Source organism: Trichomycterus rosablanca, chromosome 12 (genome assembly GCF_030014385.1).
Source record: "Trichomycterus rosablanca isolate fTriRos1 chromosome 12, fTriRos1.hap1, whole genome shotgun sequence".
Lineage (NCBI taxonomy): Eukaryota > Metazoa > Chordata > Actinopteri > Siluriformes > Trichomycteridae > Trichomycterus > Trichomycterus rosablanca.
The window spans coordinates 15,837,442-15,860,320 of NC_085999.1; the positions used below are offsets into that span (position 1 = coordinate 15,837,442).

General features: G+C 41.0%; 1 protein-coding gene and 1 long non-coding RNA gene across 2 annotated transcripts in view; one reads left to right on the forward strand and one right to left on the reverse strand.

Moving 5' to 3' along the window:
- sec22a (SEC22 homolog A, vesicle trafficking protein) overlaps positions 1 to 13,535 on the reverse strand; it is a 29,107-nt gene extending 15,572 nt beyond the window's left edge. Inside the window, exons 1-2 of the mRNA XM_063006054.1 lie at positions 13,451 to 13,535; positions 9,872 to 10,067 (exon numbers count right to left, since the gene is read on the reverse strand). Coding sequence (XP_062862124.1) covers positions 9,872 to 10,053 — 182 coding nt within the window. The 5' untranslated portion in view covers positions 10,054 to 10,067; positions 13,451 to 13,535. The remainder of the gene's footprint in view (positions 1 to 9,871; positions 10,068 to 13,450) is intronic.
- A 189-nt stretch (positions 13,536 to 13,724) lies between these two features.
- The window catches only part of LOC134324345 (uncharacterized), an 85,955-nt gene continuing 76,800 nt past the window's right edge, over positions 13,725 to 22,879 (forward strand). Inside the window, exon 1 of the long non-coding RNA XR_010014169.1 lies at positions 13,725 to 13,957. This is a non-coding gene — a long non-coding RNA (uncharacterized LOC134324345). The remainder of the gene's footprint in view (positions 13,958 to 22,879) is intronic.

Below are 22,879 nucleotides of genomic sequence, written 5' to 3' on the forward strand. Positions count from 1 at the left end.
ACATATAACAATTGGTTAAGGGACGTTGCACAATTTCTTTATCTAGAGCAGGGGTCACCAACCTTTTCGAGACCGAGAGCTACTTCAAGGGTACTGAATAATACGAAGGACTACTTGTTTGATACAAACTTCCTGAATAACATAAAATTGCACGGTTCACCTTTAATGATATTATTATTATTATAAATATTATTATTATTATAAATATTCATATACACTGTGTGCACAATTATTAGGCAAGTTGTATTTTTGAGGATTAATTTTATTATTGAACAACTACAGTGCTCTCGGTAAATCCAAAATGTTAATAAACTTCAAACCAAAATATTTAAGAAAGTAAAAGTGAGGTTTTGGCTTTCTTAGGAGAAAATCTATGTGTGCATAATTATTGGGCAACTATTAGTGTGCAGAATTATTATGCAACTAAATGAAAAACTAAAATGTTCCCATCTCACTTGTTTATGTTTATCTGTTAAAGTAAGAATAATAAACAAACAACTCAAAATTTACAAATAAACATTTCTGACATTTCAAAATGAAAATCAGTGACCAATATAGCCACCCTTCCTTTCAATGACAGCCATAAGCCTTCCATTCATGGAGTCTGTCAGTTAATTGCTCTGTTGACGATCAACTTTTTGTGCAGCAGCAACCACAGCCTCCCAGACACTGTTTAGAGACGTGTATTGTTTTCCTTCACTGTAAATCTCCCGTTTAAGAAGGGCCCACAAGTTCTCAATAGGGTTTAGGTCAGGTGAGGAAGGGGGTCATGTCATTATTCTTTTATCTTTTAGGCCTTTACTGGCTAGCCACGCAGTGGAGTACTTTGATGCATGTGATGGAGCATTGTCCTGCATAAAAATCATGGTCTTCTTGAAAGATGCAGACCTTTTCCTGTACCACTGCTTGAAGAAAGTGTCTTCTAAAAACTGGCAGTAAGTTTAGGAGTTGATTTTGAGTCCATTTTCAACACGAAAAGGTCCAACAAGCTCGTCTTTATTAATACCAGCCCATAGCAGTACCCCACCTCCACCTTGTTGGCGTCTGAGTCGAAGAGGAGCTCTGTGCCCTTTACTGATCCAGCCATGGGCCCATCCATCTGGTCCGTCAAGAGTCACTCTCATCTCATCAGTCCATAAAACCTTTGAAAAATCTGTCTTCAGATATTTCTTGGCCCAGTCTTGACGTTTTAACTTATGTGTCTTGTTCAGTAGTGGTCGGGTTTCAGCCTTCCTTACCTTGGCCATGTCTCTGAGCACTGAACACCTTGTACTTCTGGGCACTCCAGGTAGGCTGCAGTTCTGGAAAATGACACCACTGGAAGATAATGGGTTCCTGGTATCTTCACGTTTGATTCTTCTCAAATCTTTGGCGGTTAACTTGCGTCTTCTTTTATCAACACGTTTCTTGCAACCCTGTTGACTATTTGCAACAAAACGCTTGATGGTTCTGTGATCACGCCCCAATATTTTAGCAATTTCAAGAGTGCTGCATCCCTCTGAAAGAATTTTTAAAATTTTTGACTTTTCAGAGTCAGTTAAACCTTTTTTTAGGCCCATTTTGCCTAAGGAAAAGAAGCTGCCTAATAATTATGCACACCTTGATATAGGATGTTGATCTCCTTAGGCCACACCCTCCCTCATTACACAAATACACATCTAATATGCTTAAATCTAATAAGCATTCAAGTTTATATAGCTTGGAGTTGGAAAATATGCATATAAATGATGATATGGTCAAAATACTCACTTGCCTAATAATTGTGCACACAGTGTATATGAACAGACTGTCTGATCATATGTTAATGTTAACGATTCCTCAAAAAAATTATTAACAACGATTTACCATGGTAGGACACAGATATATTTCAACATGTAACATTATTTACAGGTATCTCTATTAATGTAAATCTGTTTCAATATTTGAAAGTCAGAGTTATCACATCTCTGATATTTTTGTAATTATCTTTCTTGACAGTTTTGTAGGAATGAGCATTTTGATCAAAATCACACCATTATTTATTTGTTTTTTAGTTTTTTTTTAACAAATGATCACTTCTTTAGCATTTTTTAGGAAATCATTAACAGTCACATCTTCGGGCGGCACGGTGGCTTAGTGGGTAGCACTGTCGCCTCACAACAAGAAGGTCCTGGGTCCGGGTCCTTTCTGTGCGGAGTTTGCATGTTCTCCCCGTGTCCGCGCGGGTTTCCTCCGGGTACTCCGGTTTCCTCCCACAGTCCAAAAACATGCCACCAGGTTAATTGGAAACACTGAATTGTCCTATAGATACCTAGCCGCTAGATGCACTAGTGCCCGGATAAATTAGGGAGGGTTGTGTCAGGAAGGGCATCCGGCGTAAAAATTGTGCCAAATCAATGAGCGATCATGAGGATGACTCGCTGTGGCGAACCCTGAAAAAGGGAAAAGCCGAAAGAAGAAGAAGAAGATTAACAGTCACATCTTCAAATCATGTCCCGTTTGTACTTATCACTATATTTGTAACATTTTACAACAAATCATGAACTCGGTCCCACATACTGAAGTGTCTCTTCACATTCCTCCTTCTTTCACCTTTCTTGTGTTTTTTCATTATTTTTTCGGGGTAAAACCCGAATCTAGCTCTGCATCGTAGCTGCACTCGCTTGTCTCAGCGTTATGCGCACGATATAAAACTCCGCACCCAGATTTTTTTTTTTAATGTTATATTCACTATTGTCATTTGCAAATCTACATCAATGCAAGTGTTATTGATTCAAAAAGAACAGCAACACAAATAAATTTTTTAGACGGAGCTCTATAGTAAGTAGTGCTATTTTAGAACATGGCCTGCAGGCGACTCACGTGGTCCCTGTGGGCGAACAGGTGCCCGCAGGAACAGTGCTGGTGACCCCTAATCTAGAGAAAATTCAGGGCACGATTAGGACCAACACAGGTACAGTGTATCACAAAAGTGAGAACACCCCTCACATTTCTGCAAATATTTTATTATATCTTTTCATGGGACAACACTATAGAAATAAAACTTGGATATAACTTAGAGTAGTCAGTGTACAACTTGTATAGCAGTGTAGATTTACTGTCTTCTGAAAATAACTCAACACACAGCCATTAATGTCTAAATAGCTGGCAACATAAGTGAGTACACCCCACAGTGAACATGTCCAAATTGTGCCCAAAGTGTCAATATTTTGTGTGACCACCATTATTATCCAGCACTGCCTTAACCCTCCTGGGCATGGAATTCACCAGAGCTGCACAGGTTGCTACTGGAATCCTCTTCCACTCCTCCATGATGACATCACGGAGCTGGTGGATGTTAGACACCTTGAACTCCTCCACCTTCCACTTGAGGATGCGCCACAGGTGCTCAATTGGGTTTAGTCCATCACCTTTACCTTCAGCTTCCTCAGCAAGGCAGTTGTCATCTTGGAGGTTGTGTTTGGGGTCATTATCCTGTTTGAAAACTGCCATGAGGCCCAGTTTTTGAAGGGAGGGGATCATGCTCTGTTTCAGAATGTCACAGTACATGTTGGAATTCATGTTTCCCTCAATGAACTGCAGCTCCCCAGTGCCAGCAACACTCATGCAGCCCAAGACCATGATGCTACCACCACCATGCTTGACTGTAGGCAAGATACAGTTGTCTTGGTACTTCTCACCAGGGCGCCGCCACACATGCTGGACACCATCTGAGCCAAACAAGTTTATCTTGGTCTCGTCAGACCACAGGGCATTCCAGTAATCCATGTTCTTGGACTGCTTGTCTTCAGCAAACTGTTTGCGGGCTTTCTTGTGCGTCAGCTTCCTTCTGGGATGACGACCATGCAGACCGAGTTGATGCAGTGTGCGGCGTATGGTCTGAGCACTGACAGGCTGACCTCCCACATCTTCAACCTCTGCAGCAATGCTGGCAGCACTCATGTGTCTATTTTTTAAAGCCAACCTCTGGATATGATGCCGAACACGTGGACTCAACTTCTTTGGTCGACCCTGGCGAAGCCTGTTCCGAGTGGAACCTGTCCTGGAAAACCGCTGTATGACCTTGGCCACCATGCTGTAGCTCAGTTTCAGGGTGTTAGCAATCTTCTTATAGCCCAGGCCATCTTTGTGGAGAGCAACAATTCTATTTCTCACATCCTCAGAGAGTTCTTTGCCATGAGGTGCCATGTTGAATATCCAGTGGCCAGTATGAGAGAATTGTACCCAAAACACCAAATTTAACAGCCCTGCTCCCCATTTAAACCTGGGACCTTGACACATGACACCAGGGAGGGACAACGACACATTTGGGCACAATTTGGACATGTTCACTGTGGGGTGTACTCACTTATGTTGCCAGCTATTTAGACATTAATGGCTGTGTGTTGAGTTATTTTCAGAAGACAGTAAATCTACACTGCTATACAAGTTGTACACTGACTACTCTAAGTTATATCCAAGTTTCATGTCTATAGTGTTGTCCCATGAAAAGATATAATGAAATATCTGCAGAAATGTGAGGGGTGTACTCACTTTTGTGATACACTGTAGTTTCTCCTATGTTTTGGAGTTTTTCCTCTAACATCACTTCCCTTGATATTCCAGACATTCCTTGAACTATTTACAGTACTACAGTGAGAGTGTTGTAGCAGACTTATGTAAAAGCAATTGAACCTTATTCTATAATTACTAATTTTATTTATTTATTTATTTATTTATTTATTTTTTAGAAGGGGTTGCTGAGGTTGGTCCAATTGGGGATTAGGGAGGGGGGTGGGTTTTTGCTGTGTGGCAACCTGTATTAATATGTCAATGCAACATTTTCGTTGTTCTCTGCATTGTTGGTCTATTTATGTTCTGTCACCTGTAATGTACAACCTCAATAAAAAGGATGTTTAAAAAAAACACTCTCTAAACACTCTTTAAATAATTTGGGAACTGATGACACTAACTGTTGCAGTTTTGCAAGTGAAACCTTTGCCTATTCTTGCTTGATACTAGACTTCAGCTGCTCAGTCCATGTTGCTGTTGCCTGATTCTCCTCTTAATGATGTGCCATACATTTTCAATAAGTGACAGATCTGGACTGCAGGCAGGCAAGTCAAGCACTTGCACTGTGCATCTCAGAAACCATAAAGAATAAGGCGTGGCATTGTCTTGCTGAATTAACTACGAACTTCCTGGAAAAAGACGTCACCTTAATGAGGGCATGTGTCTCTCTAAAATTCAAATACACAGATTAGGCATAACATTATGACCACCTCCCTAATATTGTGTTGGCCCCCATTTTGCTGCCAAAATAGCCCTGACCCGTCAAGGCTTGGAGTCCACTAGACCCCTGAAGGTGTGCTGTGGTATCTGGCACCGCGATGTTAGCAGCAGATCCTTTAACTCCTGTAAGTTGTAAGGTGGGGCCTCCATGAATCGGACTTGTTTGTCCAGCACATCCCGCAGATGCTCGATTGGATTGAGATCTGGGGAATTTGGAGGCCAAGTCAACACCTTAAACTTCTTGTTGTGCTCCTCAAACCATTCCTGAACCACTTTTACTTTGTGGCAGGAAGCATCATCCTGCTGAAAGAGGCCGCCTTCTTCCATCGCTCCGTGGTCCAGTTCCGATGCTCACGTGCCCATTGTTGGCGCTTTTGGTGATGGATAGGGGTCAGCATGGGCACCCTGACTGGTCTGCGGCTATGAAGCCCCATACGCAACAAACTGCGATGCACTGTGTATTCTGACGCCTTTCTATAAGAACCAGCACTAACTTCTTCAGCAATTTGAGCTACAGTAGCTCGTCTGTTGGATCGGACCACACGGGCCAGCCTTCGATCCCCACGTGCATCAATGAGCCTTGGCCGCCCATGACCCTGTCGCCAGTTTACCACTGTTTTTTCCTTGGATCACTTTTGATAGATACTGACCATTGCAGACCGGGAACAACGCACAAGAGATGCAGTTTTGGAGATGCTCTGACCCAGTCGTCTAGCCATCACAATTTGGCCCTTGTCAAACTCGCTCAAATCCTTACGCTCGCCCATTTTTCCTGCTTCTAACACATCAACTTTGAGGATAAAATGTTCACTTGCTGCCTAATATATCCCACCTACTAACAGGTGCCGTGATGAAAAGATAATCAGTGTTATTCATGCCTCTGAGTAAATGGTACCTTCACTCATTTGTAAGTCGCCCTTGGTGTGGGCACTGACACACCTCTATACCATTTTCATTAAATGCTTTATCTTGGTCTGGGTTGTAGTGGGTGGGGTTTTAGCAAGGAGGAATACCCTGGACAGGGCCTGCGCCCTTTGTTCCTTTTACTGATTACAGTCGGGATGGTACTTGTCCAAAAAAACAGCAAAACTCACCCCCACCCCCCTCAGAATTGGTCTGGACATAACTGACCATACCAGGCAAAATCCATGTATAAGAAAATACCCCACTGTGCTTTTTTATATAACCAGAGGTGCTTAAATCTGAACATGAGCTCATATTTATTCTTCTAAAACCACACTGTCTCTTCCTATTCATCAATTTCTCAGCTGCCACAGTCAGCCTTCTGTCAAACCTTACAAAGCTTGTCAGGCTCACAAAAATGGAAACAGATTTTGTCACTGCCCCTCTATGCTAATATCTACCTTAAAGAATAAAATTACTCTGAGTCATGCTGCCAACAGGAGTGGAGAAGGACGGCAACTAGTTCATGCCCACCTATGAAGTTTAGGGTGATGAATAACAGTCACTTTAAGTACTAGGCTACTCCAGAGGCGCTCGTAAGAACCATTTATCAGCGTATGCTGATTCTGCTGCTGATTTAATCAAGGTGTCACCACTCCACCTTGCTCCACTGCAAGGTCTTGCTTGAAGTAACTGAGTCACCTTTTTCGCCTAAGAAATTGCTTCTTAGCTTGCAGTAGAAGTCAGAGGCACACAATCAATCCAATCTCATTATATTAGTGCTAAAAAAATAAAATGTACATTCAATTTGAACAAAATAATAGTAATAATTAATAATAATTGAAGTCAACCTTAACATTCGAATGTAGGGGGTTGATGATGGCTTTAACAGACCACAATTCATAAAACATTTGCTGATACATTATTGATTTTTGTCCTCATACTGACTGTAGTAGGGATGTCCCGATCACGTTTTTTTGTTCCCGATCCCGATAATTAATTTTGATCCCGATCCGATACCGAGTCTCAAACCGATACTTGTATTTTCTAGATATTATCTAGATAAGGACTGGATAATACTGTTCACACAGTGCACACTTTAAGTACATTACAGTTATTCAAATTAATCCAGTGTATATGTTTAACAACTGAATAGTTCTGCATTGCTGTAGGAAAAAAAATTGCCTGCATCCAAGCTATTGCTTAATGTTCTTTTATTTTTACAAAATAAAACTAAACAAACTTAGTGCAGCATTGTAGTAGTAAAACTAGAACACTCAAAATGAAGTGAAGGTTCTTTTTGAGGAAAATCAGCATCTCTGCCGTGTTAGCGGATAGCCGGTACCTCTTCTCATCACATAATAATAAACTCGACTGTGTGTTTATTTTTTAGGTGCCGTATCAAATTGGTAGTAATTGTAGATTGTTTGGTTAAATGATATCTGGTTTGTTTCTTATGAGCCACCGTACTTGTATGCGTGTTGTAACTGTAACAAACTTTTCTGTGATTGTATGGTGACAATGGTTTGATGGACGTTTCTACGGAAAGTGAGTGTGTTTTGATCCTTTGGGGAATAGCATGCTTGGCTAACACGATGACTCTGGTATAAGCGGATAAGACACAGAAGCGCTTATGCAGTTTTTAAACACCTCACTGTCATTGCTGGGTCCACCATCCAAAAATATCCAGCCAACAGTGTCCTGTGACCACTGATGAAGGTCTACAAGATGACCAACTCAAACAGCAGCAATAGATGAGCGATCGTCTCTGACTTTACTTTTTGAGTAACTAAAAGAGTGGACAGTGAGTGGACACGGTGTTTAAAAACTCCAGCAGCGCTGATGTGTCATTGTCACTGCATTGCTGAGAATGATCCACCACCTAAATAATACCTGCTCTGTGGTGGTCCTGACCATTGAGGAACAGGGTGAAAGCAGGCTAAAAAGGTATGTAGAGAAACAGATGGACTACAGTCAGTAATTGTAAAACTACAAAGTGCTTCTATATGGTAAGTGGAGCTGATAAGATGGACAGTGAGTGTAGAAACAAGGAGGTGGTTTTAATGTTATGGCTGATCAGTGTAAATTCAAGACAAAATGTCACTTTTAATGACAACTGCAGTCTTATTATTCAACCCACTGAAGAGAATCCCTTATAAGAGCACACATTTGCAAATCAGATGTTGTCCAGAGCCCACCTGATGCAACTAATGAAGCCCCTGATTGGTTGCACCAGGTGTGCATGAGATAAAACATCAAATACCTGAACTGGTTACAGGTTTGTTGACTGTGAGATTTGATTGGATGTCAGAAACATGGCTAAATCAAGACAGAATTCTAAGAAGAGATAATTACCTTGCACATACAAGGAAAAGAATACAAAAAGATAGCAAAGGCACTGGATGTTCCTAGAGATACAGTTGAAAGCAAAGTTCCCAAGTTCAAAGTTAAACAAGGAAGCATCACCAGCTGCCATCAGATTACTGAGGAGGCAGGTGGTCAAAAACCCTTGAGTGACTGCAAAAGACCTGCAGCAAGATTTGGGTGCAGGTGGCACTGAGGTTTCAGTTTGCACTGTAAGGTGCGTACTAAATGCTGAAGGTCTACATGCCTGAACTCCAAGACGTACACCTCTACCTACCCGAAACACAAAACAGTCAGCTCCAATATGGGATTCTGTTCTGCAAAACGATTAAACAAAACTGGGCCGCTCAGGTGGCACAGCGGTAAAACACGCTAGCACACCAGAGCTGGGATTTCGAATACATCGTATCGAATATCAGCTCTGCCATCCGGCTGGGCTGGGCGGCTATATGAACAACGTTTGGCTGTTGTTCATACAGGGTTAGGGAGCCGGAGAAAGACCTCATAACTGATGCAATTACGACCTCTGCTGGCTGATTGATGGCGTTTGCACAGAGTAGAGGAATAATGCTGATCAGGGTGTGGCTCTCCGTGCACATGGCTGATTCGCATATGAAATGAAAGATGCTCGTGCAGGTGAAAAAATGCAGTCAGCTACTGCTCACGTGTCGGAGGGGACGTGTGTCAGTTCACTCTCCTCAATCAGGGGCAGGGGTCAGCACCAGTAGAGAGGAAGCATAATGCAATTGGGTAACAATTGGACACGCTAAAAAAATGGGAAAAAAACAAACAAACTGGAACTTTTCGGGATTATGGATGTCTGGAGGAGGAAGAATGAAGCATATGCCGAAAAGAACACCATGGTTATCGCAGCATGTGGACGGCAAGATGGATTCAATCAAGTATCAAGTAACCATCACACCTTCTGTGAGAAAGATAAAGGGTCATTTGACCTTCCAAAAGAACAATGAGCCCAAGCATACTTCAAAATCCACCAAGGCTTAGTTTCAGAGGAACTCCTTAAAGATTCTGGAGTGGCCGTCATTGTCGCCTGACTTGAACCCTTAGAGAAAATCTTTGGTGGCATTTAAAGAAGCTGGCTGCTGAATTTAGTGGAACCACTTGATATATTGGTTGTGTTGTGCTATTAAAGTTCAGATGTTCCTGTTTTAATGTATTTACAGCCTCACAAAACTTAATTCTAGACACCTAACCAGGTCTGCTGTAACTGACATGATAAAAATTATGATAAGCTTTCAAAATCCATACACTTTATTTTGCAAAACTGTACAAGAGAAGAGCCACACTACTAATAAAACATGCTTTGTTCCTGTGTATTTGGTTTATCACTTACTTGACATTGTAGTGGCCTGTTTTAAGAGAGCAACGGTCAGGGAATTGGCTGAGCTTTTTAGACAAGGCCTTGAGGTGCTTCTTGGTCTCCAGCAATCCTTTGTCCTGCTCATAGTCAGTGGAAGCAGAGAGGGGTAGGCCATCCCTCACCCGCACCACAGATGCAAAGAGGACCATAGACATATTACAGGGGCAACCTGTGAACAATTAAGAACATTCTATTAGCATCCCACCTCCTTCTTTCCACACTCACTGTCCATTTTATCAGCTCCACTTACCATATAGAAGCACTTTGTAGTTCTACAATTACTGAGTGTAGTCCATCTGTTTCTACATACCTTTTTAGGCTGCTTTCACCCTGTTCTTCAATGGTCAGGACCCCCTCAGGACCACTACAGAGCAGGTATTATTTTGGTGGTGGATTATTCTCAGCACTGCAGTGACACTGACATGGTGGTGGTGTGTTAGTGTGTGTTGTGCTGGTATGAGTGAATAAGACACAGCAATGCTGATGGAGTTTTTAAACACCTCACTGTCACTGCTGGACTGAGAATAGTCCACCAACCAAAAATATCCAGCCAACAGCACCCTGTGGGCAGCGTCCTGTGACCACTGATGAAGGTCTAGAAGATGACCAACTCAAACAGCAGCAATAGATAAGCGATCGTCTCTGACTTTACATCTACAAGGTGGACCAACTAGGTAGGAGTGTCTAATAGAGTGGACAGTGAGTGGACATGGTATTTAAAAACTCCAGCAGTGCTGCTGTGTCTGATCCACTCATACCAGCACAACACACACTAACACACCAACACCATGTCAGTGTCACTGCAGTGCTGAGAATCATCCACCACCTAAATAATACCTGCTCTGTGGTGGTCCTGACCATTGAAGAACCGTGTGAAAGCAGGCTAAAAAAGTATGCAGAGAAACAGATGGACTACAGTCAGTAATTGTAGAACTACAAGGTGCTTCTATATGGAAAGTGGAGCTGATAAAATGGAGAGTGAGGGTAGAAACAATATATATATATACAGTATATATATATATATATATATATATATATATATACATACATATATACAGGTGCTGGTCATAAAATTAGAATATCATGAAAAAGTTGATTTATTTCAGTAATTCCATTCAAAAAGTGAAACTTGTATATTACATTCATTCATTACACACAGACTGATATATTTCAAATGTTTATTTCTTTTAATGTTGATGATTATAACTGACAACTAATGAAAACCCCAAATTCAGTATCTCAGAAAATTTGAATATTGTGACAAGGTACAATATTGAAGACACCTGGTGCCACACTCTAATCAGCTAATTAACTCAAAACACCTGCAAAGGCCTTTAAATGGTCTCTCAGTCTAGTTCTGTAGGCTACACAATCATGGGGAAGACTGCTGACTTGACAGTTGTCCAAAAGACGACCATTGACACCTTGCTCAAGGAGGGCAAGACACAAAAGGTCATTGCTAAAGAGGCTGGCTGTTCACAGAGCTCTGTGTCCAAGCACATTAATAGAGAGGCGAAGGGAAGAAAAAGATGTGGTAGAAAAAAGTGTACAAGCAATAGGGATAACCGCACCCTGGAGAGGATTGTGAAACAAAACCCATTCAAAAATGTGGGGGAGATTCACAAAGAGTGGACTGCAGCTGGAGTCAGTGCTTCAAGAACCACCACGCACAGACGTATGCAAGACATGGGTTTCAGCTGTCGCATTCCTTGTGTCAAGCCACTCTTGAACAAGAGACAGCGTCAGAAGCGTCTCGCCTGGGCTAAAGACAAAAAGGACTGGACTGCTGCTGAGTGGTCCAAAGTTATGTTCTCTGATGAAAGTAAATTTTGCATTACCTTTGGAAATCAAGGTCCCAGAGTCTGGAGGAAGAGAGGAGAGGCACAGAATCCACGTTGCTTGAGGTCCAGTGTAAAGTTTCCACAGTCAGTGATGGTTTGGAGTGCCATGTCATCTGCTGGTGTTGGTCCACTGTGTTTTCTGAGGTCCAAGGTCAACGCAGCCATCTACCAGGAAGTTTTATAGCACTTCATGCTTCCTGCTGCTGACCAACTTTATGGAGATGCAGATTTCATTTTCCAACAGGACTTGGCACCTGCACACAGTGCCAAAGCTACCAGTACCTGGTTTAAGGACCATGGTGTCCCTGTTCTTAATTGGCCAGCAAACTCGCCTGACCTTAACCCCATAGAAAATCTATGGGGTATTGTGAAGAGGAAGATGCGATACGCCAGACCCAACAATTCAGAAGAGCTGAAGGCCACTATCAGAGCAACCTGGGCTCTCATAACACCTGAGCAGTGCCACAGACTGATGGACTCCATGCCACGCCGCATTGCTGCAGTAATCCAGGCAAAAGGAGCCCCAACTAAGTATTGAGTGCTGTTCATGCTCATACTTTTCATCTTCATACTTTTCAGTTGGCCAACATTTCTAAAAATCCTTTTTTTGTACTTAAGCTCCTGACCCCCAGAATGTCCCTGTATGTTCCTGCTCCCTACAAACAGTGACCAAAGACGAAATTAAACAAACCCAGGACCCGGTACCATGACATGGTGGGGAACAAACAAAACTACTGTCACAATGCTGTATGTTCCATAAAAGTATCTCTATTGTTTCAAAAGCAAAGTAAGTTAAATAAAAATACCACCGCAGAGTGTGTTGTCCAAAATTAAGAGGACACAATTTCTCTGTCACTAATCCAAAACTTGATGATAAAGATCAACTGTACGGAACACTGTGATATTCCAGCGGTACCCTGGACAGCACCTGTTGGTTTTCCCGCCGTGTTCTGACTGACTTCACATCTCCTCAACAAGCTCGTTAGCAGCAAGCTAACTGACCAAAACACCGAACTAATTTTTTTATTGCATAAACAAGCCTAATTTTTAAATTATTTCGGGTTTTTTAAGTGATTCACTACTGAGTAGAAAATGTTTCTCACCTAAAGTAAGCAAACTGCAAGCAAAAAAAATGGACAAAACTGGTAGGACAAGGGCTGCGTCCCAAATTACACTGGACTTTACTAAAAAGTGCGCTAACTTTCTATTGGCGTGGGTACTTCTTTAACTTACTACTTAGGGAGGTAGTACGCAATTTGGGACACAGCTTGGCTAAGTAGCTTTAGCGCTTAGCAATTGTTATAGTATTACTATAACATATAGTAATTAAAACTTCCACTTAATTTATTAATGCGCCTGATTATTTAGCTCACTTATTTGAATATATATTTAGGATACATTGCTAAACACGAAAGCAGTTTGCATGTATTTCATGTATGCTTGCTAGCACATAGAAAGCTAAGACCTCGCTATGAAACAGCACTATTAGCACAAAATAGACTCTTCTGAATCGTACATATATAGAATGCGGTTTATTTTAGCCTATAGCTTACAGGGTCCATACAAGCCTGTGTGCATTTTACAGTTACTGTTTGTGCTAGGTGAGAATGAAATCACAGCGATGTGTCTGCTTACACAGTAAGTACAGTGTCTATAAGGGCTGTAAAAGATAAATTAGACCTGTTGGATTAGAAGTGTATTGTGCGCTAACCTTAGAAGAATCATTCCTTGCTGTACGCTAGATTAGATCTGTAGTTGCAGATGTCTGGTTGCAGAAATAAACATGATGCTTTGGTCTTGTTCCTTCCTGCTCGCTTGGCTGTGCTGATGACAGTAGCAGACAGTGTTGCCAACTCCTCAGTAAGGAAAGTAGCTATTGGCTGTCCTAAAAGTCGCTAAATGACGTCATTGCCTAATTTGCATATGATCCATTTCAAATCAAGGTTTATTTGTCACATACATGGTCATACACGGTACAACTGGCAGTGAAATGCTTTAGTGACTGCTCCGCCACAGTAATTACAAAACTACAAAATAGTTAAAAAATATATTATACAACAAAATATAAAAAGTTTTTAAAAGTAAGAGGTTAAAACCGCTAAAAAAACTGCAAAATAAATAGAAATGGGTAAAACGTTGTCGGAGCAGTCGTGACGGCAGCCGACCTCACCGTAATTGACGCTGTAGAAGAGGAATAACATCGTGGGAAAGACAAAAAGTGGGTAAAAAAACACCCTAAATATGTTTAGAACTACAAATGAAAATTCTTCTGTTAATTCGTGGTTTGTTTTTGTTTTTTAAGAAAATACTGAGCTACTCTGGGCAGGGTTGCCAGATTGCGACAGTAATTTTCAGCCAAAATGCATGAAAAAACGCCCAAAACACAGGATAAGCAGATGGTGTTTAGCATTTCACAAATAATAAACCAGTTAAACCATCATGACCTACAAATTAATATCTTAAAATGTACAGATCAGTAATTATACATTATAAAGGACAAATTTTTTTTGCTTGCATGTCTTTAAAGTAGCCTGCCAAGTTTGTAAAATGCATTATTTGTTAGGACACACAACCCTTTGCATGTAAATAAAAATAAACTTGCAAGCAATGAAAGTTCAACCTCTCGTATATATGAGACTTGCTTACCTTCATATTCAACTCAAATCACTTGTCTAACATATGAATCACTGTATTGATGGGCGTGGCAACAGTGTCTTGGACTGGAAAGAATAACCTGTCAATCAAACTTTTGACAACGGGTTGGATGTGGTGGGAGAAGGTAGGGAGAAGGGAGACCTATTTATATTCCACCTGCTTTAGCAATAGCTTTTTTTATTTATATTTTAAGCTGCCAAAATAATTACAAACCAACCCAAATTTTGTCCATCTGCCAAAGTGTTTTTCCCTGCCAATTTCCAACAAAATCCGCTCATTTTGGTTGAAACCCGCCCAATCTGGCAACAGTGACTGTGATACTGACCGCCCGTGCTTGAGGACAGTAACTGCAGAACAATGTGTGTTTTCACGTTCGAGTCTCCAAAAGTCTCCAATAACACCAGAAAAAGTCGCTAGATTTGTCGCTAGTCGCTTTTTTGAAAAAAAGTCGCTAGAGGGGTCTGAAAAGTCGCTAAATATAGCGACAAAGTCGCTAAGTTGGCAACACTGGTAGCAGAGGCAGTAGTGGTGTTTACGTGGCTTTGCCAAATGCATTGTGGGTAACAACAGCGCCCCCCCATTCATGAAATTCAAACAAGTCTTTACTTTTTACTTTGTTCACTGTTATTTCAAGTAGTTTTGCCATGATCATCATATTAGCCTAATGATTAATTGTCATACAAAAACGACTGGGTCGCGGTGGGTCCGGTTCCCACGAAACATTAGCCCCTGACAGGGCGCCGATCCATCACAGGGCTTTAGACAAACCAACTTCCTCCCTCGACATTACTAATTACACCGATCAGCCATAACATTAAAACCATCTCCTGGTTTCTACACACACTGTCCATTTTATCAGCTCCACTTACCATATAGAAGCCTTTGTAGTTTAAACCTACTATCACCCTGTTCTTCAATGGTCAGGACCACCACAGAGCAGGTATTATTTAGGTGGTGGATGATTCTCAGCACTGAAGTGACAATTACATGGTGGTGGAGTGTTAGTGTGTGTTGTGCTGGTATGAGTGGATCAGACACAGCAGCGCTGCTGGAGTTTTTAAATACCGTGTCCACTCACTGTCCACTCTATTAGACACTCCTACCTAGTTGGTCCACCTTGTAGATGTAAAGTCAGAGACGATCGCTCATCTGTTGCTGCTGTTTGAGTTGGTCATCTTCTAGACCTTCATCAGTGGTCACAGGATGCTGCCCATGGGGCGCTGTTGGCTGGATATTTTTGGTTGGTGGACTATTCTCAGTCCAGCAGGGACAGTGAGGTGTTTAAAAACTCCATCAGCGCTGCTGTGTCTTATCCACTCATACCATCACAACACACACTAACACACCACCACCATGTCAGTGTCACTGCAGTCCTGAGAATGATCCACCACCTTAATAATACCTGCTCGGTGGTGGTCCTGACCATTGAAGAACAGGGTGATAGCAGGTTTAAGAAGTATGTAGAGAAACAGATGGACTACAATCAGTAATTGTAGAACTACAAAGTGCTTCTATATGGTAAGTTGAGCTGATAAAATGGACAGCGTGTAGAAACAATGAGGTGGTCATAATGTTATGCCTCATCGGTGTATGTCTGTGCCCGGCCAGCCGATAGAACCAACTGAGATTCAAATCCAGATCTCTGAGGTGTTCAGTTGGAGTAAAAGAATGCCTTGTATTGTATAATACATTTCATTTACATTTTTTACCACCCCTTTATTCTAGTTGTGGTCACAGTGCATCCTGTTTTCCTGGAATCTCTGGGCGCAATGCAGTAACACACCCCGGACAGAAAATTTTGATTACTAGTCCAGTACATTTACCGCTAGGCTACAACTGCCTGATTGTCTATGTCTGAGGTTGAAGGTTTTGGGTGGCCGGGGTCCCATGATGGATTGGCGACCCTGTATATCCGGGAGTCTCCCGTATATACATAGCGGCTCCCTGATTCTCGCAAGTCAGATAAAATCTCCCGGAATCTAGAATGAGCGGCCAAGAACGCACACACACACACACGCATGCACACGCAGGGACACAGACTTTTTTCCCCGATTGCGTATTAAATCCGTTATCTGATATACAATCTAGCGCACTGTGTAGGGAACATAAATCCATTATCTGATATACAATTTAGTGCACTATGTAGGGAACACAAATCATCATCTAGTTATACTTTCTAGTGCACTATGTAGTAAACATGAATGCGTTATCTAATACACTATCTAGTGCACTATGCAGGGAACATAAATCTGTGATCTGATATACAATCTAGTGCACTGTGTAGGGAACATAAACCAATTGTCTAATTCACTATCTAGTGCACTATGTAGGGAACATAAATTCATATCTAAAATACTATCTAGTGCACTATGTAGGGAACCTAAATCCGTTAACTAATACGCTACCTAAAGCATTATGTAAGAAACATAAGTCTATTATCTAGTACACTATCTAGTGCACTATGTAGTACACATTAATGTGTCTTTTCTAATATATAATCTAGTGCACTATGTAGAGAACATAAATCTATTATCTTTCACACTATCTAGTGCACTATGTACAACCCGTGGCAAAAATTATGGAATCACCACTCTTGGAACATGTTCTGTCAATTGTTTAATTTTGTAGAAAAAAAAATAAATCACAGACATGCCACAAAACTATCATTTTTCAAAATGTCAACCTTCTGGCATTAAGAAACAATAAAAAAAAGAAACAAATATAATAGTTGTGGTCAGTCACAATTGCTTTTTTTAGATCAAGTAGAGGAAAAAAATATGGAATCACTCAAATCTGAGGAAAAAATTATGGAATCACTCTGTAATTTGCAGTTTAAAAACAAAACATCTGCAGCAGATTAGATTTGCTAATTATTCTTCAGTTTAAAAAGAGTGCTCACACCTCGGAGAGCTGTTGCACAAAGCAGATTGTCATGAATCATGGTTCCAACACAAGATATGTCAGTTGAAACAAGTGAGAGGATTATAAAACTCCTTCAAGAAGATAAATCATTGTGGAATGTCGCAAAAGATGTTGGTTGTTCCCAGTAAGCTGTGTTTAAAATCTGGACCAAGTACAAACAAAATGGGAAGGTTGTAAAAGGGAAGCATACTGGTAGACCAAGTAAGACATCAAAGCATCAAGATAGAAAACAAAGCAATATGTCTTGAAAACAGAAAATGCACAACAAAACAAATGAGAAACAAGTGGCCGGAAAGTGGAGTCAATGTCTGTGACTGAACTGTAAGAAATCACCTAAAAGAAATGGGATTTACATACAGAAAAGCCAAAAAAAAGCCACCATTAACACCTAAAAAGAAAAGAACAAGGTTAAAGTAGGCTAAAGAAAAGCAATCGTGGACTGTGGGTGACTGGATAAAAGTGATCTTCAGTGATGAATCGCGAATCTGCATTGGGCAAGGTGATGATGCTGAAACTTTTGTTTGGTGTCTGTCCAATGAAATTTATAAAGATAACTGCCTAAAGAAAACATGTTAATTTCCACAGTTGTTGATGATATGGGCCTGCATGTCGGGTAAGTCGGATGGTCTTCAATAAATGCCAAAGTCCACATTGAAATTTTGGACGCTTTTCTTATTCCATCAGTTGAAAGGATGTTTGGTGATGATGACTTCATTTTTCAAGATGATAATGCATCTTGCCATAGGGCAAAGGACGTGAAAACTTTCCTTCAAGAAAACATATAATGTCAATGGCATGGCCTGCAAATAGTCCGGATCTCAATCCATTTGAAAATCTCTGGTGGAAATTGAAGAAAATGGTCAATGACAAGGTTCCAACCTGCAAAGCTGATCTGGCAACAGCAAGAGACAGTTGAAGGCAGATTGATGAAGAATACTGTTTGTCATTAGTTAACTCCATGCCTCAGAGAGTTTAAACCATTATAAAAGCCAGAGGTGGTGCAACAAAGTAATAATGGTGCAGTGTTTTCTAATGATTCCATAATTTTTTCCTCAGATTTGAGTGATTCCATATTTTTTTCCTCTACTTGATCTAAAAAAAAGCAATTGTGACTGACCACAACTATTATATTTGTTTCTTTTTTTATTGTTTCTTAATGCCAGAGGGTTGACAGTTTGAGAAATGATAGTTTTGTGGCATGTCTGTGATTTCTTTTTTTTCTACAAAATTAAACAATTGAAAGAACATCTTCCAAGAGTGGTGATTCCATAATTTTTGCCAGGGGTTGTAGTACACATTAAAGTGTTTGTGACGTGAACAGTCAGCTTAGTAGCTCAGTTAGCAGCTACTAAAAGTTCTGTTTCTTTTTGGGCTTGGGGGGTTGAGGTCCGGGTCCGGGGGTACCTCCCTGAAATGAGTTTTTGCAACTTGGGATGTCTGGATAAGGTAGACAGTGTACAAAACAACAGATGAATTACAGTCAGTAATTGTATACCCACACAGTTTGTTTGTTTGTTTGTTTATTAGGATTTTAACGTCATGCTTTACACTTTTGGTTACATTCATGACAGGAACGGTAGTTACTCATTACACACAAAGTTCACAAGGTTATATCAAACACAGTCATGGACAATTTAGTGTCTCCAACTCACCTCACTTGCATGTCTTTGGACTGGGATCGAACCCAGGACCTTCTTGCTGTGAAGCAACAGTGCTACCCACTTAGCCACCGTGCCACCCCACCCACACAGTATAACTCGCCAGTATAAAATGGCCAATTAATGTACCTTCAAGGTAGGTCTTCCTAATATACTGTAGTATTTAGTTTATGTGATTATACATGATCGATATTAATAAATATATAATAAGCTGCATAGGTGGTGCAGCTGTTTGGTAAGCTTGCCCATTACTCACAAGATCCGGGTTTGAATCTCGGTAGTGCTATTACACCAGCCAGGCTTAGGGGCAGGGGAGTTTTGCCAAAGTCCTGCTGTGGATTGGATGCCTCTCTAGGGTATTTGTGCCCCGAGCCCTGTGTTTCCCAGTGGAACTGGACCTGGCATGACTCCAAACAGGATAAATCAGTTGATGAAAATGAAATGAATGTATAGTTAATATTTTAAACTTTATTGGTTTAAAACAAGCAGTTATTAGATACTTTAAAGATTTTGTACCTTTCATAGTCAAGACTATCTCTTTGCAATTCCCAAGAATTATCTGCAGACGAGTGTACGAGGAGAATACCCAGCTGCATGGTTCTTCATTATATCATTTAATGGAGTGTACAGCTAGCCTCTTTCAAACTCATTAATGACTTATGCTTAGAATGCAGTTATTACATAATAGTAGCAGGAGCTTCCCAATGGGAACAGCACATATAGCCGGAAGTGACTCACACTAGTCAAATAACTTTAATTTATAATTAACACACATGTTCCTGTCCAGTTTTATTGTTTTGTAGGAACAGAGTTTGTCATTGGATGTTAAATGTAACTTTATTTTCATGCAACAGTGGCAACTTGGCTGTGGTGGAGCTTAAACCAGCAACCTTCTGATTACTAGTCCAGTCATCTGTTAAGCTACCACTGCCCTATAATGACATGTTGCAGCTTTAAATCTATTTTTGACGTACATGGCATTTAGCAGACACCTTTACCAAAAGTGACTTACAGTTGTAGCTAATAACAGTGCATGCGGTTAAGGGTTAAGGGTCTTGTTCAAGGGCCCAACAGTGGCAGTCTGGTGGTGGCGGAGCTTAAACCAGTAACCTTTTGATTACTAGTTCAGTACCTTAACCACTAGGCTACAACTGCCCTTTACCCAAAGTGACTTACAGTTGTAACTAATTACACTGCATGCAAATAAGGGTTAAGGATCTTGTTCAAGGGCCCAACAGTAGCAACCTGGCAGTGGTGGGGTTTGAACCGGCAACCTTCTGATTACTGGTCCAGTACCTTAACCATTAGGCTACAACTGCCCTTTACCCAAAGTGACTTACAGTTGAAGCTAATTACATTGCATGCAAATAAGGGATAAGGGTCTTGTTCAAGGGCCCAACAGTGGCAACCTGGTGGTGGTGGAGCTTAAACCAGTAACCTTTTGATTACTGGTCCAGTACCTTAACCACTAGGCTACAACTGCCCTTTACCCAAAGTGACTTACAGCTAATTACACTGCATGAAAATAAGTGATAAGGAATTACAGAAATACTGTTTGAAAAGGAATGTTTTTAGGAGACTTAAATGAAGAAACAGACAATCAGGAATAACATTAAAACCACCTCCTTGTTTCTACACTGTCCATTTTATCAGCTCCATCTACCATATAGAAGCACTTTGTAGTTCTACAATTATTGACTGTAGTCCATCTGTTTCTCTACATACTTTTTTTTAGCTTTCTTTCACCCTGATCTTCAATGGTCAGGACCCCCACAGAGTAGGTATTATTTGTGTGGTGGATTGTCAGCACTGCAGTGACACTGACATGGTGGTGGTGTGTTAGTGTGTTAGTGTGTTAGTGTGTGTTGACCAACTAGGTAGGAGTGTCTAATAGAATGGACAGTGAGTGGACACGGTATTTAAAAACTCCAGCAGCACTGCTGTGTCTGATCTACTCATACCAGCACAACACACACTAACACACCACCACCATGTCAGTGTCACTGCAGTGCTGAGAATGATCCACCACCTAAATAATACCTGCTCTGTAGTGGTGCTGTGGGGGTCCTGACCATTGAAGAACAGGGTGAAAGCAGGTTAAAAAGGTATGTAGAGAAATAGATGGTGTACAGTCAGTAATTGTAGAACTACAAAGTGCTTCTATATGGTAAGTGGAGCTGATAAAATGGACAGTGAGTGTAGAAACAAGGAGGTGGTTTTAATGTTATGGCTGATCGGTGTATGAGTTTCGGCCTGCAGTACTAATGGATCTGCCACCTACTGAGGAGAGTCTAGTATAAGGAAACCTGCCATCAGAAGACCTGAGGGTGTGAGTGGATATGGAGGGAAAGTCAACATAGGATCAACATAGAATAATGTAAAACATGGCATCACTGGCTAAGTAATAGGTGCAGATGTTACGTAGATGAAAAATGCAGATTCAGTTGGTGACAGATTCAGTTGGTGGAATCAAACAGTTCTCCAGGGTTTCTTGCAGTAGGTGAAGGCTTCCCCGAAACATAATCAATGCCATTAATGATGTCGGACGTTTAATTGATGAGGTTCATCCAGGATTTTAATTCATGGATGCAGGCTGCCAGAGATCGGCAATCGATGGCAATCAACATATTTTGTTTGGGCAATACAGTGCTTGCACTAGACTGTTAGCTCAGCATTAAGAATCTGGATTATTAATCACATGGTTACTTGTTTAACCCTCTCCGGCAACAGGGGGTTTCACACTACACCATCTATCACCAACTGGAATCGCAGGCAAGCTTCTCTGGTCTCCGAAACTACTTTTTATTACGAAAACACACGTGAGAAGTGACGAGGGGTTAAATGATACCACGTCCAAAAATGCACGTCAACAAGTAGCGAGCGATCAAAGTTTGTGTGCAGATGTGCAGCGTAAAATCAAGGAGAGAAAATAAATGAATACGAGTGGATTTGGCTACACGACCAGCATGGTTTGTTCTACAGTGAGTTGGAGGTTAATAAATATTTTTTGCAACGCAACGTTGGTGTTATGTTTTGAAGAGAACGATAAGGTCAGAAATACTGTAAAACTTGTGTATATGCTGATGTATTCTCGTATAAACTATATTATGCCCCTGTACCACCTTTTAATAACTCCTCCCCTGCATTTCCCCTCACCCCGTATATTGTGTTCTCTCTCATTGGCTGTTCGACATAGCACTCATTGCCAGTCGGGCAACTCAGATCCAGATATCTGGCAAGCTAGATATCCAGATATCTCTCGTCGGTCGCCGAGCCGCTCGGATCGAGTTGTTGAGTAGTTCACACATAGCGATTGAGAGCCGAGTTTCGATCGCCGAGCGAACGCTGAGTTGCTCCTGAGCCGGCAAATCTAGCGCAGACCAGTCGCCGAGCGAAAATCAGGGCGAAAGTCGTGTAGTGTGAACTAGGCATAAGTTACTACAGTTTAGCCCATGATAAAGACTTTTAACCCTCAATTGCTTGGACTGCATTTAGTTCCAAGAGCAAGTTCACCAAATGCTGAAAATGTACATCATGATGGTAGTTCACAAACAAAATAAACCACAAACTTTCAAGGAGCATGAAGTGAACATGCATCATCCTTGTATTTAAATATTACAATTTTGCTTATTGAAAAATCCAATATTACCAAATATTACCAGTTTCTGCACTAAACATGTAAGTTGGGTGGAATTTCTTGCTCTATCTTGGGTAAAAGGGTGATGTAGGGTCCAGTTTTACCAGAAAATGATGGATGCAAGGCAGGAGTACCCTGGACAGGGTACCAGTCCATGTTAGGGGTGGATTTTTTTACATTTGCAGAAATGTTTTAGCTTCAGGAAGGGTATTTGAATTCCAGAAAACAACATTTTTTACCCACCTTAATATTACTATATAATTCTACC